This window comes from Morone saxatilis, unplaced genomic scaffold (genome assembly GCF_004916995.1).
Source record: "Morone saxatilis isolate NCDOM2014 unplaced genomic scaffold, NCSU_SB_2.0 Contig8, whole genome shotgun sequence".
Lineage (NCBI taxonomy): Eukaryota > Metazoa > Chordata > Actinopteri > Moronidae > Morone > Morone saxatilis.
Genome location: NW_023340257.1, coordinates 6,378,513 through 6,396,585, shown reverse-complemented (window position 1 = coordinate 6,396,585; position 18,073 = coordinate 6,378,513). Strand labels below are relative to the sequence as shown.

The following is an 18,073-nucleotide window of genomic DNA, read 5'->3' as shown; positions in this document are numbered from 1 at the left end:
CAATATTGCCAGAGCATTAACATTAAAAGGAATATAAATATAAAAGTGTATGATGCTTTTACCTTAGTGATCAGCGTGTCTGTATGTGGGTCTGTGTCTAGGCAACTAACTAGGCGAGTTATAACACTGTAAAAACAACAGCAGGTGAATTGAACTCATCTTTGAGTGCCACACACTCGCTCACACATTCTAATCATATTCTAAAAGATACTGTGCAGCTCAGTGGGAGAGTGGGTGACATCGCTATAAACGTTTAGCACACCTTGATGACATTTTCAGTGTGTGATGTAAATACCCTCATACTTTAATATTTCTTTAATTTTATAAGATTTATACAGTTAGCGATAGATAGGAATTCAAAAAAGTCAGTTGACGTAAAAATACTTTATACTGTCCGACTCTCCAATACTGTTGAATTCCCTGCAATGACAGATGGTCCCTGTGTGTGAGTGTGTGTGTGTGAGAAAGTGAGAGAAAGGACTGAATGACACGGACAGATAATGGAACCATTAATTCTGCAGAGCGAAGAGTGCCAGCTGGGTGCAGCTGCGGTGTACAGGCTGGCACACAGAGGGCGACGGATAGAGGGAGGAAGAGAAAGTGATGAAGTGGTAGAATTGGAGGAGAAGGTGAAAGAGGGGGTGAAACAAATAAAATGAATAAGTGACGAGGGTGAGAGAAGAAGAGGGAAAGACAGAGAGAGGAAAGGAGAGAGCCAAGCGTTAGTGATAGAGGTGATACCAGAGTTTTGATACCGATATTAAAGCAATGTTTTTTTAAACCTTACTAAACTTACTCATACAAAACAGTCTTCCCAACACAAGCAGACGCACAACTTTCCCTCCTAAAATACAGCCCTAAATCGGCAAAACTGATCCGTGCTGTCTTTCGATGCTTGACAGGTCTTTGAACCTCGGTGCTGCAGACACAGTTTGGTCGGTACCAGAAACGTAGTGACATTGGATACCCAGCCCTACCACGAGCAGGACACTGAATCCCAGCTATAGATGTATTCAACAAAAATATATCCACACGCCCCGCCTCGCCGACAGCAATGTAATGTTTCAACCGGTGACCCTGAAAGGGCCCTGTACGGCTTTTGTTGTAATGGATGTGTGTGTGTGTCCTAAAGTCTTAATGGACCAGAGAGTATCGCTTTACATTTGATCACAGCCAACACTGCACTGTCCATGAGATACCTGATTACCAGCAGGTCCCTCACCTCTGACCCGAGGGCATTATTGTAGTACAATTTTGGAGTTTGCGTGAAATCTAGGATTTTATAAAAACTAGCAAAGTATTCCTACACCATTTTAATTTGTGTTGCCTTTAGTGGAATGAAAATGAATAACAGTATTTTTTAAACTTAGGTAAAAAATAAATAAATGGTAAAAACAATGGTGCTCCTCATGTTTGACAGCGTATTTAAAGCTGCCGAAAACCTTCTCAGTAACATTAGATATTTCACGACTGGCTCACCAACAATCAGTTTAAAAAAAGCCCCAACAACCCCAATAAATCAGTTAATACGTTTTTCAGTAAAAATGTAATTTGTGATGCAAAAATGATCATTGCCACACGTATCATATCACAATCTGTCATAATACTTGCAATATGATGTTTTCACCATCTTGTGCAGCCCTAGTTTTTAGGGCCTTTAATGACATAAGATGGGTTTTATTTCAGGCATTGAGACAGTATAATTAGACTATATTAAAGGGTGTATAGATTTCTAATAGATACTAGACAAGATACCAGACTTGTGTATATTAACCAAGTGGAAAATGCTGGTCAGGGGTCAGTGACTATCATTCATTAGTATGACCAGTCAGGATAACCATATCCAGTGTTTAGGCCCTATCTTTAATCACATGACCTAAATGTATTTAAGCCCTTCAGAGCCTCTGCATCTAGATAAAAAAAGCTCTGTATAAATGAATGTATCAGTCTGTGCATAAAAACAAACTGAAAGTAGCGCTGCAGTGGTTCGCAAGGGTAAATGGTCTTGAACTCGACTGATCCTAATAGCAGAAGTGATACAGATGACCTCAAGTTATTGATTTACAGTAACTTTCATATATGTTGTTTTCTCTTCTGGTAACCACTAGATGGTTTCTCCTCCACAGTGGGGGGTGGGAGGGCAAATATAATGGCTGGAAGAGACAGGCACTCTGCCAGGGAGGACAGGAAGACAGAGAGAGCGAGAGCAGGGAAAGACATGAGGGCCCAGTGTGTGTCAGGATGCAGCCTTTAGTGTGTGTATGGAAGAAACACATCTATCCTGAGCAGTCAGCAACTCTCTGGCCAAGAGAGGAAGACAGAGTGAGTGCGGTGTTGTTACTGACAGTCGTGTTTGTTCAGGCAGTGCGTGTACACTGTATAGATCACTGACGTGGATGCATGTGTGTGTCGGAAAAAAGAAGTGAGGTGGACAGAGACAGGGTATTTATTCTGGGCTTTCAGAGACAGTAGCACTTCTTTGGATATTTAAAGAGCAAATCCATTATTGAACAGCTTGCTGTGGCTCTATGGCTGCCTGTCTCTGCTTCTGTTGGGGTGTCTACAGTATATTCTCCACCACCTTATTTGTCCCTCAGTAAAATGCTACAGTGTGTGCTTATACCTCACTGGTACAAAGGCAACATAAATCAAACTCACAGCCACAACACTAGCACATATGCACTAGAACAATATGGATGAATATGTATTAATTGATCAAAGTTACAATTCAGTTTTTTTTTTACTGGCATTAAAATATATGACTCACACATCATACGTAGTGTGTAATAAAGCAGCAGAACAACAAAAGCAGAGAGAAATGTTCATGATATCTGTGATATATGACATACAGTGGGTTTATGTGTGTATAATGTGTAATGTATATGATGCATATACAGTAGATATTGTATTCTCTGTCTTCATGCCATTGTGCTCCATTCACACATTCGCTAACTGTTTTGACTGATTGTGCAAAATATGATACTCACATAGAGATGCAGACAGAAGAGGAGGAGATGGGGGAGAGAGGGAGTAGAGTGGGCAACCTGAGAGGAGTGGAGGGTTAGAGTGGAGACAGAGAGGGGACAGAGAAGGACATTTAGGGCAACAGGAAACAGCACAGGACACTAGAAGGAAAGCGAAATGGATACAGAGAAAGAGGTGAATAACAAAAATCTGTGAGCGGTGAGGCTGGCTACTTGCTGTAATAGAAAAAAGAAAAAGATGAGCCTGTAAGACCATCAGTATAAAGAAAATAAAGATATCAATAGCAGACATCAAAAACCCCACACAGAAAATTGTTTTAGAAATGGCCTTGTCTGTCTCCAAGGTAACAAAGATAGATTAAACTTGCCCTTCAGAGATTGGACATAATCAATTTCACAATGTAACCCAAGCGGCAGTTTTACAAACCTATTGATTTTTGTAAAATGCACACAGCATATATTTAATAAAGCTCTCCCTCTCTGTCTCTGGATCTCTCTCGGTCTCATTAGTTGAACATCCTGGTGGATACAGGAAGCAGTAACTTTGCTGTCGGGGCGGCTGCTCATCCCTTCCTGCGCAGATACTACCATCGCTCACTGTGAGTACACTCAGCAACGGAGAACATCTGACTTAGTTTTCAGGAAAGTGACATTAATTAGATGACTCAGATTGAGGTTCTGTGTACAACCATGAGTTCATACTTGTTGATGGTTTCTTATAATAACATTTTACTTTTTTGCGGTTGTGTGTGATAAATGAATTATTAAAACTGACTCACGATCACAATGGCCAAATATATTCCCATAGTCAACACATCTTATTACTATCAAACTGATTTACATTAAGATGCTTTTACATACAAACAGATTGAACTATGAGTTATGCCTTTCTATTCTTCTTATATTGTGTTCACATACACCTTTTGAGTCCTGAATGGGATGCCTGAAGCTTTTCCGTTTTTTTTACTGTAATACCACAACAGTCCTCCAGGACACCAACCCCTCTTGTTTCTCCTCCACTGTTTTATCCCCCTCTGTTGTCTTACCATCCATTCACAGGTCCAGCTCTTACCGTGACCAGGGTAGGAGTGTGTATGTCCCTTACACCCAGGGTCGCTGGGAGGGGGAGCTGGGCACCGACCTGGTCTCTGTCCCACATGGCCCTAACGCCACACTGCGCGCCAATATCGCTGCAATCACCCAGTCAGACCGCTTCTTCATCAATGGATCCAACTGGGAGGGAATCCTGGGACTGGCCTACGCCGATATAGCACGGGTAACAACAGCTACATCTCATTTATAAACTGATGGGCACTGGTGTATTTTTACATACTGCCTACTACATTACTAAAGGCATTAAAGGGAAGCAACATTAATCTTACAGTGAATAAAGTATGAAAGTATCACATTTTAGATCAATATTTAGCCGTGAGGGAAAGGACGCTTCAGCACGTTATCAGTGGCCACACCACCAGCCGCTGGTGGAGACTGAACCTGTGAAGGTATTATATATTTACTCATTGCTAGTTAAAGTGAATAATGCCTTGGGAGTAGTCATTTGCATGCTTGTTACATTACTTTTCTCTGGCCCCCGCAACATTCGCAGTTCCGCTATAGCAGTCATTCAAAAAGGCTGTTTATCACTTCTCCTGTGAACGATCAGGAGAGCCAAACAGGGCAGATGTCGAGTGTATTCCTGTGAGCACTGAGCTTGTTGAAAGACTAATGAGAATACTGTGCTTCCCTTTTTGTCCCTTTCTTAGCTTTCTGAATTCCTAGTCTGGTATAAGAGAGTGATTACTGGATCTGCAGATGGATGTGGGATATAGTGTTTGGGTAATTCTAATTCAGTCGGACATTTGGAGGATATAATGAGAGAAGTGACACCTTATTTTTGGATACATTACCTACTCCCGAGGACAAAAAAGTAATGATAGCATTGTATTCACTGGGAAGGAGTGATAGGGAAAAGAGAGGCAGACTGAAACTTGATTTAAAAACAAGTATGCTGATCGGTCAGGAGAAGGATGAGGTATGTTTAATCTTTTGTAAATGAAAAGCTGAAGGCTAAGGCTTTGGTTTGTTCAATCAGAAGTAAAGCTCTCCTACTTATTTCTCTCTCTCTCTCTCTCTCTCTCTCTCTTTCAGCCCGATGAGACATTGGAGCCTTTCTTTGACTCTCTCGTTCGTCAGACTCCTGTCCCCAACCTCTTCTCTCTCCAGTTGTGTGGAGCCGGCTTCACCCAAAACTACTCCCTGGGCAGCGCTACTGTAGGCGGCAGCATGGTGAGACGCACATAGGCACACACACACACACACCGACACGTACAAACTGTGCTATATCATATCTAGAGCCAGTAACGAATCATATTGTTCCATGTGCTCTTAGATCATCGGAGGAGTGGACCCATCACTGTATGTGGAGGAGCTTTGGTACACTCCCATCCGCAGGGAGTGGTACTATGAGGTCATTATCGTTCGTATTGAGGTGAATGGACAGGACCTCAACATGGACTGTAAAGAGGTGAGATGGACGGACGGCGGCTCAAACCAAAGAAAGAAAGATTTGATGGTCTGTCACTGCTAAAAGCTGTGTAAGACATTTCTAACCGGTTTGTCTGTCTTTTACAGTACAACTACGATAAGAGCATTGTGGACAGCGGCACCACCAACCTTCGACTGCCTAGAAAAGTCTTCCAGGCTGCAGTCAAGGCTATTGAAGCAGCCTCTTCGGTCAGTCCTCACCACGCTGTAGACATTTTATATCTTTATTATAATCCGTATAACACTGTTTCTCTCTTTCTTCCTCTGTTGCTTTCACCGCCCCAGTCGTTTCTTATTTCTTGAGATATCTGATGAAAGCAGATGTTCGTATTTTACCCCACATGGAAAAGCTTGAGACTCATTTTATTAGATGGATATTTTTAAGACGGAATGCTCTCATCTTCATATAGATATTTGACTTGTTAATATTTGACTGTTTCCCTCTCAAGACGGTTTGAGAAAAACATTTCAAGTTTCACTTCATTTCTGAAAAACCTAGTTTTATGGATATTTCCCCAATTCCATTCTGTTGCAGTTACCAATATTTTGTGCTGACACATTCAGGTGTAATTTTCTCTGGTCAAAATGATAGACTGGAGCTGTGCTTATAGTAATACTCTAGATGCCTCCCTGCCTCATGTCCTTTGCTTGTTTGGATAAAAAGGGTGGGGATGTTTGAAAATCTCATGGTTCATTTCCACACGTCCTTCATTCCTATTTTTGTCCCTCTCCCCCACTTTTTTGAACAATGTCCCCTGACTGTCCAGCCGCCACAGTGCAGATGAGAGAAGATCTGAGTGGATAAAAATGTTGACACACTCAGCTGAGTAGCCTCCAGTTATCACAGTGTGCTTACAGCAATAAGCTTAACAAGCTGCAGGGAGAACCGATGGTGAGTGCTTTGCACAGTTTTTTTCGCCCTGGGTTCTGCGTCTTAGGCCACTTCTGGCTGCCCCACTTTATTGGTGAAGGTTATCGGGCTGCATGAAGCCTTAAAAGGAATATGTGCCGACACTACTTCAAAATGCTAGTGTCAATGTCGCTCTTCATGTGAAATGTTTGTATTTACAGCTAGTATTGTCCTACAAAGACACCCCCTGGTCTTCGTAGTGCAAATGCCTCATTGACAGGGAGTAGCGGAAGCTGGAAATTAATTTCTAACTTGACATTGCGTTACATTTCTTTGTTCTACTACCAGTTTAATCATCATGTCTTTAGTACACTGAAATGCAATGTCAGACTACGCTAACTGGTCTTGAAGGTCACCGTCTGAGGGACAGAACAGGCATAGAAATGAGTGTGGGAGTACACAGCTTTTTCATTTGGAAGTGATAACCACATTCATTGGAAAGGAAATGACCTGTATGTGTGTGAATAATGAAATGAAAGTGTAATTAACCAACACTGACTAAATATCTCGTGTCGTGTTCTGGAGTAAGGCGTGGGGCCAACACCAGGGAAACCCAGAATTATACCTGGCACGGTCTTTACAAACAGACTGAGATTCTTTGTTTGCTTGATCAGAGTAGATTTTTTTCAAGTACTGCAGTTTGTGTTAGCTGCCTCATTTACTAGTGATGGACTAGGCTCTGGGTGATGGCATACTCACAAAGTTCTTCACCTTCACAACTAATTATTGTGATCAATCTTTTCTCCCCATCCCTGCTGGATAGGTTTCAGCCTCCCCTCGTGACCCTGATTTGTAATGAGCGGGTATGGGAAAGGAAAGAATGAATGTCCTTCTGACCCTGTTTTTCAGACAGAACAGTTTCCCTCTGGGTTCTGGCTGGGGGAGCAGCTGGTATGTTGGCAGGCCGGCACTACACCCTGGCACATCTTCCCAGTCATCTCCCTCTACCTGATGAGTGAAAATCACAACCAGTCCTTCAGAATCTCCATCCTGCCGCAGGTAATGCACCCTATCTCGTAGTGTAACTGAAAGTGGTTGTGTGAAGCAAGAGTTCACTCATTTTTTCAGGTCAGGGGTCAACTCTGTGATAACGTTTGTCCAATAGGATCATTATGGTAAACTAACTAAAACTGTATGGTAACCTGTTAAATACTGTTAAATACTCTCAGCCTATAAGAAGTTTTGATATTAACTGATAATTCAAAAAGGTTTTGTCATTACTATGAGTCATGTACATCCCTGTGTAATTCCAAGGTCTTGAGATAAATGCAGAGTTTTTATTTCCCTATTCACTCTTACAGAAAGTCTGATCACAATAAGTCACCTTCTCTTTGAAATAGTCCTCAATAGATGAACGCCTGGCCAAAATAACAACCACATTTCAAAGAGAACTACCTTTGAATACATTTTCTAAAGCTCTGAAATCATTCAAATCTTTTTCCGAGGCCACTCAGAAAGGCCTTGATGCCGGTATGAATGGATACGATTTTACAGTGGGATTTAGAAGCAAGGTCCAGTGCTGTGAACCTGTGGGAGGCTAGCGCCCTGCTGACGGCATAATGATGGCTTCTGTTGTAATTTGTATAGCAGGTTGAGCAGTAAATCACATGTACTCTCACCCTATGTATATAGAAGAAGACGTAAAGTGAAACATACAGATATTCCAATGAACTAGCAGATCTGAGGACGATACTGTACTCACTGTTTGAGAGTTTAAGGAATCTGATAATATATCAGCTGATGATCATATTTTTACAATAAACACAAAATTTGCTAAGGATTCCTAACTTTGTTATAAACTGTGACCAAGATATGTACTGAGTGGGGTGTTTTACAGATGGAAAATAAACATGTTAGTGCTCTCTGGTGGACAAACTATGTAATGACAGCACAACATCTTTGGCATTGATCCACTGCAATTTATTGCAACTTATCAGCCAGCAGACAGTATATGCCAATGTACTGTGTGTCAGTGATAAACTAAAATCAGCCATGGCAGTATATTGGTTGGGCTCTACAAAGAACACACAGATGAGCTCCTAACCACCACCTTCCACTGAACCTTCCCCCCCAAGGGGCCTTGAGTAACGTGATGCGGGAGTGTGAGGTACAGTACTGGCGCTGTTGCTGCAAGCCATTCAGTTTTTATATAGAGCGGGTCTAACTCACTCATGGGTAACACACGGCACAGGGCCAGAACTGATTCAGGCCTGCAGCCCCCTCAAGGGAAAAACAAAACTCAGTAATGGTAAATGGACCTGTATAGTGCCTTTCTAGTCTTCCAACCACTCAAAGCACTTTCACACTACATGGCACATTTAAAGTCCATCCAAACAGAAACTAACTCATTCACACACCAATGACACAGCCTCAGGAGCAATTTGTGGAAGACCCACTCTACCTCTGAGCCACAGCCGCCCCTTGAGTCCATGTTTCCAACAAAATGCTATGTGTTACATCAGTGGCTCATATATATCAAACAATTGGCAAGATGTAGGCTAATTAAAAAATGTATACTGTATGAAAGTGGATTGTTTTATGTAAGTAATCTTTTCATTGCAATCTCAGAGTACATCACATTGACACATACAGCTGTAAAACATTTTCAATCCAAGTTCTTGTTTTAAGACCCAGGCCATCTGGGCTGGCAAATGCCCTGTTGTAAAGCAGTCTGTCATGTAGTTTAACATAATTCAACACTATGTGTTTCGTGTTATAATTCAACTTTGCAATAAGTCAGTATGGCCTTTTGGTCTTTGTGGTGTGTCTCTCAGCACTTTATTGCAAGGCTCCAGACATGGCAACAGCACAGTCACCCTGAAACTGTAGAGAAACAATGCTGTCTTCCACAAATGCTCTCTGTGACTTACCAGGCAAAGGTCCAGAACCAAAAGCAAGGAAGAAAGAGAGCATAATAGGATAGTAACGCTGCATAAATATCATACAAAACACAAATATATTTCTCCAAAAATAAATATGTAAATAAATAAATAACTAAAACACATTATGTCTGTAGTCTGTATGTCTAACAGTCTTCTCTTCTGATTAGCACATTTGTGAAAATACCAATACTTTCACTTTACGCTTGTGTGAAGTAACTTAGCTTCATACTTCAACACCTAATAAAGAAGAAGATATACTTTATTACACCCCAAAGAGGTCAAAGAAGTAAAATAAGAACAGAATCAAAAGAGGAAGTAGTACTAGTGGAAACATGACACATGTGCTTTCATAAAATGAAACAAACTCGGTTAAACCCAAAACATTCCCTTTTGTGGGAAAGTTCACCAATTCTATATTACGACAGATCTACTCACATGAAAATATATGACGCACTCAAGGAAAATGTAACACTGGAAGTTTGAACCTTTTAAAAGTCTTTAAAGTCCACATAATACTTCCATTTATATTGTCCTGTTCATAATGTAGTGCAACACACACAGGGACGGACCTAAAGAAATATTCATGGGGTGGCAAGAGGGTGGCATGGAGACTTCAGGGGTTGGCAGAAATATATGCTGATTTAATTAATTTACATATATCAGTATTTGCTTGAAAAAGGCCTGTTTGTAGATATTTGAACACAAAAAAACATTATTGTCAGCATTTGACACCACCATCACTTTTTATACCACCGTTTTAGAGCCGCCCCTGCATTCATGTGTGTTTGCCCCTGTATTATTTGTGGTGATCTTTGTCTAACTCCACTCGATCTTTCTTTTTCATTTATGTATTTTGCAGCAATATCTGCGGCCAGTAGAGGATGTGGCCTCCGCCCAGGAGGACTGCTATAAGTTTGCTGTGTCCCAGTCTAGCACTGGTACAGTGATGGGGGCTGTCATCATGGAAGGCTTCTATGTGGTCTTCGACCGAGAAAAGAAACGCATCGGCTTTGCTGTTAGCACCTGCCATGGTGAGGAGCACAGGGTGGAAGAGGAAGGGAATCAGAGAGCTTTATAGTGTAACATGTAAAAGAGGAAAAGAAAAATGTATTATTTATTTGTGATTATACACTAATGAAATGACTAATGAATTTTTTATCCCATTTGTGCCAGTAGATCCTCCTAAACGTTACACACTGGACCTTTGAGGATATCTCGCTTATGAATTATTTACATAAATAATAACACACAGTATCTGTTAACCTGATCTTTGTATTTCACATATACAAACAATCCTATTCTCCTGTTTGTAGTGCATGATGAGTTTCGCACCGCCTCTGTGGAAGGCCCGTTCCATGGTGTGGACCTGGAGGACTGCGGCTACAACATCCCTCAGACAGACGAGTCCACTCTCATGACCATCGCCTACATCATGGCGGGAATCTGCGCTCTCTTCATGCTTCCGCTCTGTCTCATGGTGTGCCAGTGGCGCTTTGCCCGCTGCCTCCACCCACATGGGGACTTTGCTGATGATATATCGCTCCTTAAGTGAAAAGGGGGGGGTGGGGAGAAGCGGACAAAAAGAGTCGTAGAGATCCACACTTGAAACGGAGATGGAATGTGGTAAAAGGGATGTACGTTGTTACGTAATATTGCCGCTGTTGAAAGAGAGCTACTCCAGGAATATAATACGTAAAGTATAGAAAATGCTGACATACAGTGAATACACAGTGAACAGTGGTGCCCTCAAATTGGAGAGCACTTGAGGATAACTAGAGCCATTACTAACCTGAAGGACAAACAAGAGAAAGTTGGTGTCATCAGCATCAACTTTGCCTGTTTAAGCTACCTATGCAGATCAGCATGGCTAGAGGAACGGAAGAAAAAAAAAATCTGCTATTTCTTATAAATAGTGTATAAATAGACCACAGGGATAGATTGGATTTGAAATTTGGAATCTGTTCATATTGGAGAGCTCCACACACAGATAATGAAAAAAAAAGACAAATGTTGCTTAATGAAGAAACTCATGAGCTGGACACAAGTTGAGAATTCACCATGTAGTCGGACCTAGTTTGCTATGGTATGATTTGAACATATGAGTGTGCGGTTACATGTGTGTGTTTATAGATCTACTGTTCGTGGCTTATGAGTGAATGAAGCAAGTTTGATATGTATGAGCATGCCTGTATGTGTGCACAGCTGTACTTTAAGTGAAGAGTCTAAAGAGAAGATTTAATGAAAATGATACTACTGAGAATGAATAGCGTCTATGAGGTTACACTATTTTGCAAATGCCAGCGAAGAATTCTGCAATGCAAATTAAGTAAGCATAAAGAAGCTAATTTGATGAAATAACAGATTGTATAACAGCATTTACTGCATACAGTCAGTTTTGCTTTGTGTTGAACTGAGACCACTGAACACAGTCAATATCAGATGTCACTTTTTCTTCTTATACTGATAGCTTAAATATATCTATTGTACACAAAATTGGTGCATTCCAGATCTTCTATTTGCGCAGGCACACACACACACACAGAATACACATTGCTTATCCTACTGCTGCACCATCTGATGATTTGCACATGTAACAATGCATTACATGTTAACAAACCAAGACTTCATAGGGCTTCTTTCATAGACACAGAAACAGCCAAACTCACTACATCTTTCAATGGGGACCATATATGCTTGGGGAAGGAAACCAGCCCAAACTATGTTATACACTGAAGAACACTATGTATGTCTACAAGGGACAGTTTATATTGTCCCTTAGCAAGCTGTAAATAGATAAACTCAGAACTGTATATTTATCTGTCAGGCTCTGGCAGCACTGTTGAACCAATAAAGTATTGTAACTGTAATGTGATTTTTTTTATTATTTCCCACTTAAACTAAGTTATAGACTGACATCCATTATGTTTGAAATGTACCATTTCTGTGCTAAAAAATAATGAAAATATCAAATTCATACAGTAGTCTGTATACCAGAAACTCCACAATATCAATAATTCTTGGTGATGTTTAGGGCATGGTATAGCTGTTCAGTACATGTTTTTCAAAGTGAGATCTCAGAAAAGGAGTATGATGAAGATGAAAGACCATTGTTATATTTTCTGCCATTCAGTGTCTGATTCAGTATGACCCCGCTTTAAAATCACTTCTTCCACCTTTTTTCCCAACATTTTTCATTTGTTGGCCTTCATCTCATGCTCTTCCCAAGGATGGATTATTGATTATTGCTTACGGCTTTGTGGTGATTTGAATAGTTGGATATTTGTTTGAAAATATGAAAATTCCAGTATCAGCTTAAAGTAGATGGATATTTAGTTGGGTCCTCCATTAGTCAAAGTCAGCTTTATTGTCAAATATGCTATACATGACATACAGCACAGATGAAATTTCAGTCCTCTCGAAACCACAGTGCAAACAGGCAATAAAAATAAAATAAATTAACGTTTAGTCTCTGTTGTTAACTTATATGTCTATATATTAGACAGTACGTCCTGTATTTAGACAACCTGGGGGTTGGGACCCCCCTGGGAGTTGCCAAACTTCATTGGAGGTCACAAGGTCTTCCTGAATTTTAAGGTATGCTAGAAAACTTAAATAATATACACAGTAGGCCTATACTTTGGCATTGGTTCATTTCTGTAAGAAAAGTAGAGTTGTATAGAACAAGGCACAGCGTAAAGTACAAGAAAACATTGGGGCAAAAAAAGCCTATTAAGGTCTGTAAAGTGTTAAAAATTATTTAAAAAATATAATACAGACAGATAATTGTATAAAAAGCTCTCTAAACAGGAAATAAAGTGCTCAAAATCTTCCAAATCACTCTATTTTACACAGACTTCTTGCAGTTACTGAGTTCATTATTCGACATGATGTCGTGGTTCAGAGTCCGCTGTGGCTCTGGCCAATCAGCTGGCACGCAGGACGACGCCGTAACAACTGTATGACGTAGTACGTATTGTCGAGACTTGTATGTTACCGGAAATAGATGACAAGCGCCACATTAACATATTCTTAAATGCCACAAGGAACAGATGAGAAAACAAAGTCACAGAAAGGTAAGATGTCACTTCATTATGCAATAGATTCCGCGTTACTTATTCGTGCTGTGATATTTCTCAGTAGTTAGCGTCCGGACACTGAAGCTAACTTACTATGACAACAACAACAACGCTTCGTTGTTAAACTCGAGTCTCGCTCCTAACGTGTTGTTCTGACTTTGTTATGTTGTGTGAATTTTTCTAGCTGTATCGTTGTCCCAGTCGCTCGTCAAACGACTAACGCGTAACCAGCTAGCTGCCCACTAGCTAGCACAGGCTAAATGAAACTAAGCAATCAGCAAAACTGAAAGCTAGCTGACATTAGCTGTCACGGAGCTGAGCAGGTTGGATTATAGCGCGTATCAAAAGCTTTCCTGTGTGTGAGGAGAAGCACACGAGTAGGTGAATGCCTCTATACTGTCTTGAGCTGTGCTGTGTGTGTTGAAGGACGTCTGTTGAATAACTCGCCATGTAGCGGTGTGTGTTTGTGATGATACGGACGTAAGTTAAGTTATTCTTGTGTTGTTATATTATTGTACGACAGGGACAGATGTTTGGCTCCAGAGGTGCAAGAGTTCGGTGTTTTGCTCAAGACAGGTGGGCGTTGATGTGATGCTTGAATTGTTTTGATATAATGGGTCGTTTTTATATAAACCTTTAATTCCAGCTCGTGTGTGTGTGTGTGTGTGTGTCTCTGTCCTGTGTGTGTGTGTGTGGTGTGTGTCTTCTGTGTGTCTCTGTCTGTTGTGTGTGTGTGTGTGTGTGTGTGTCCTCTCTGTGTGGTGTGTGTGTGTGTGTGTGTGTGTGTGTGTGTCTCTGTGTGTGTCTGTGTGTGTTGTGTGTGGTGTGTGTTGTGTGCTCTGTGTGTGTCTCTGTCTTGTGTTGTGTGGTGTGTGTGTGTATCTGCTGTGTGTGTGTGTTGTTCGTCTGTGTGTGTGGGTGTGTGTGTGGTCTCTGTTGTGTGTGTGTGTGTTTGTGTGGTGTGTGTTGTGTGTGTGTCTTGTGTGTGTGTGGGTGTGTGTGTCTTCTGTGTGTGTGTGTGGTGTGTGTGTGGTGTGTGTGTCTCTGTCTGTGTGTGTGTGTGTGTTGTTGTGTGTGTGTCGTGTGTGTGTGTCTCTTCTGTGTTGTGTGTGTGTGTGTGTGTGTGTCTCTGCTTGGTGTGTGTGTGTGTGTGTTGTCTCTGCTGTCTGTGTGTGTGTGTGTGTGTTGTCTCTGTCTGTGTGTGTGTGTGTGTGTGTCTCTGTCTGTGTGTGTGTGTGTGTGTGTGTGTCCTGCTGTGTGTGTGTGTGTGTCTCTGTCTGTGTGTGTGTGTGTGTCTCTGTCTGTGTGTGTGTGTGTGTGTGTGTGTGTGGCAGTTGTGAAATCTGGATGACTTCATTGTGATCTTGTCATTCCCCTTTTTAATTGAGGGTTCAGAGTCAGCTTATTTGACTTCCAGGAGAAATACTTAACTGAAAGATTATTACATTTACATTCACTTGCATTGAATGCAGTCTGTAGTCAAGGCTGCATCACTGCTTCGGGGCCAGAGAGCCCCAGGCTCACACGGTGCATGTCTCAAAATAAAACTGTTTAGGTGAATTAGCCCCATTTATTGAGAGACAGAACCTGGAGTAGTACCAGGTCGTGTCCCACAACAGGTGTACTGGTTGGTTTCTGGGTAAATTGGCTGCATGTGCTGTTCTGGGAATAACAGGTTGATCCTGCTGCACTGTGAGCTCCAGGTAGACTTTGAATGTTCATTGGCTGCTCTCCTAAAATCACAGCTTAAGTATCCTGCATGGATAAACTCTCCACCGTTTCATACCAAAACAAGGCTACGGTTAGGGAGGGAAACTAAGTGATGTTCTGACTAACAGTGCTAATAGAATAGCATTCATGTGTAAAAGTCTATTCACAGTCGTCAGTGCAGGAGCTTCAATGTAACCACAGAGCGCTAATCGAATGTGCCGCAGCCCCAGCTCTCTGAACTGGCGTCCAGTTAGCGCGATGCTGTGAACTTAATAAGTGCTCTCTGAATGCAGCACACAGATGATGAGCGACCAACCACTCGTTCTCAGGTTGTTCTCACTACTTACAAGACCGTCTTTTCTCCTGTCTTTGTCTCACATCCAGGTTGCTGTTCAGATGAGGAGGGCTTGCTTGATTGACCCTCTGTGTCGCCCTCCGTTGCCATGGCAACGCCATATTTTCCCACGTTCCTGATCCTCCTCTTTCTGTCCTCCTTCACCCTCTTGCTTCTGACCCTCCTGCCCTCCGTCGCCCCATCGATTCCCTTTTCCTCCTCTTCTCCTCCCTCACCTTGGCCGTCACCGTCCTGCGGCCTGGGTCAGTCCTGGGCTGTCCGGATCCATGCTGGGCCACATCATGAGGAAGAAGACAGTGAGCAGAGCTCTGTGCACCTGGATGCTATAGCCAGCAGGGTACAAAACCTCCTGAACACTTTCTGCCGATATTTTAATCCATAAAGAAGAAATATGTTGTGACATTTTCCAAATCAAACTGAATGTTGGAGGGCTACAGTATCTGTTTACTGATTGTGAGACTGATTTGGGAGAATGACACATTCGGTGTGGCCTCGTTTCTTGCGTCATAAGACGTAAACTGTCATTTAGTTTTTTTTAAATCCAACATATGTTTTAGTTGTTGGCTTTATGTTTCACGCTCCCCATTTGTACCCTATTTTCTGCAACAACCCCATTTCTCTGCAGGGATCACAGAAGTATCATCTAATCTGTTTTAAAGTTGCCTAGGTCAGGGGAAAAACACAAGTTGCCCACTTTTAGAAGTGTTGTCCCAGTTAAATTTGTACTCATCATCACTATTCTCTCCATCCCAGGTAGCAGAGCAGGCTGGGCTGCAGAACCATGGCCAAATTGGGCAGCTGGAAGGCCACTACTTGCTTTGTTCTGTCAAGCCCAGAACTGGATTTCTGGCTGGTGTTTGGAGCAAGAGTGTCCATCCTGGGGACGTCCTGGCAGCACACCCTCATGTCCTGTGGCACTCCCAGGAGAGAGTGCTTAGCCGCTCGAAGAGATCAATTGCCTTTAACGATCCCCGCTACCCTAAACAGTGGCACCTGGTGAGAATCTGTACTATTGTGTATCTTTGTTACTTTCTTGCAAGACTAATTTACTCGTCTTGCCCTACATTAGCGCTTAAAATTAATAATTCATGAGACAAAATAATCCGTGTAATAGTCACTATTGATTTAATTTATTTATTTTTCTTCAACACTAGCACTTTATGTACAACTAGTCTAGCAGGCAGCCAGTCAGGAGCTATTTTGTGCTTTAATTTACTTTTCAGTGAGAGTCCACTGTGGCTGGCAGGGGCAACGTTTAAGAGCAGGCACAGACTTTAGCCCCATTCAGATTTCACTGGTCAGTGATTTTAATCCCACCCCCTTTGATGATCTCATCCTCTCCTTACTCTTCCTTTTCTTGCAGCACAATTACATCAATAAGGGTATGGACATCAACGTAACAGGCGTGTGGGAGCGCAACATCACTGGCCGAGGAGTCACCGTGGTGGTGGTCGATGACGGGGTCGAACACACCCACCAGGACATCCAGCCCAACTATGTAAGTCAACCAGTGGCTCCATTGTATGATCAATGGATTGTCAATATGTCCTGCTACTTATCTATGAACTGTGTGTCTCACCTCATAGACATTTTTTCCAACAATCATTTTTCAACCCTGTCAGAGTCCAGAGGGCAGTTATGACCTGAACTCCAACGACCCAGACCCCATGCCTCACCCGGATGTCCATAGCGACAACCACCATGGGACGCGGTGTGCCGGTGAGATCGCGGCTGTTCCCAACAACAGCTTCTGCGCTGTAGGGGTGGCCTACGGCAGCAAGGTGGCAGGTACTGACAAGATCATTTAATTTGGAACTGTTGCATATGCCAGTGTTAAAAAACCACTGAGTCAGACGCTGAGACTTTGGGTAAATGTGTGTGGTGAAACATCTCTCGCTCTGTTCAGGTATCAGAGTTTTGGATGGCCCGCTGACAGACAGCCTGGAGGCCATAGCCTTCAACAAGCACTACCAGGTCAATGACATCTACAGCTGCAGGTAACAAACAGGTCTCTTTCTGGTCCTAAAGTATTTCCTCTAGGAAAGTCAAATATCTCAGATGTGTATGTGTGCATTGTGTGGCTATATTTCCTGTGTAATTTCACAGTGCCTTAATACTTCATTGTGAAAGTCTTTTGGATTCTGATTTAGCCTCTTGTCTGCTCTAGTTGGGGTCCAGATGATGACGGACACACTGTGGATGGACCCCATCCCTTGGGCAAGGTAAGAGAAAGACAGTTAGTGTGGAGTACCATTTCTGTCCTGCAGGGGGCAGTACATTACAACAATGTGGTGCAGACATGTATAAAAACACTATGTACAGTGCTTTCACTTCCCTATTTTCATCATATCATAATTTATTTTTCCTCCACAGGCGGCGCTGCAGCACGGGGTGATTGCAGGCAGACAAGGCTTCGGCAGCATCTTTGTGGTTGCCAGTGGCAATGGAGGTCAATACAATGACAACTGCAACTATGACGGCTACGCCAACTCCATCTACACCATCACAGTCGGTGAGATACAGAGCTGTGTGTCTGTGTAAGTCTGTAAGTTCAATTGTGGTTTTGGTGTGGACATGTGCACATAAGCAATCATTATGTGTGTGTGTGTGTG

General features: G+C 42.2%; 2 protein-coding genes across 2 annotated transcripts in view; both read left to right on the top strand.

The window, feature by feature from the left end:
* bace1 (beta-secretase 1) overlaps positions 1-12,174 on the top strand; it is a gene marked incomplete in the record, with an annotated part of 13,514 nt that extends 1,340 nt beyond the window's left edge. The window contains 8 exon segments of the mRNA XM_035679389.1: positions 3,495-3,583; positions 4,044-4,260; positions 5,133-5,270; positions 5,374-5,508; positions 5,616-5,717; positions 7,288-7,437; positions 10,180-10,351; positions 10,634-12,174. Coding sequence (XP_035535282.1) covers positions 3,495-3,583; positions 4,044-4,260; positions 5,133-5,270; positions 5,374-5,508; positions 5,616-5,717; positions 7,288-7,437; positions 10,180-10,351; positions 10,634-10,872 — 1,242 coding nt within the window.
* A 3,320-nt stretch (positions 12,175-15,494) lies between these two features.
* pcsk7 (proprotein convertase subtilisin/kexin type 7) overlaps positions 15,495-18,073 on the top strand; it is a gene marked incomplete in the record, with an annotated part of 13,426 nt that continues 10,847 nt past the window's right edge. Inside the window, 7 exon segments of the mRNA XM_035679677.1 lie at positions 15,495-15,798; positions 16,215-16,457; positions 16,825-16,959; positions 17,084-17,249; positions 17,368-17,458; positions 17,629-17,683; positions 17,835-17,973. Coding sequence (XP_035535570.1) covers positions 15,550-15,798; positions 16,215-16,457; positions 16,825-16,959; positions 17,084-17,249; positions 17,368-17,458; positions 17,629-17,683; positions 17,835-17,973 — 1,078 coding nt within the window.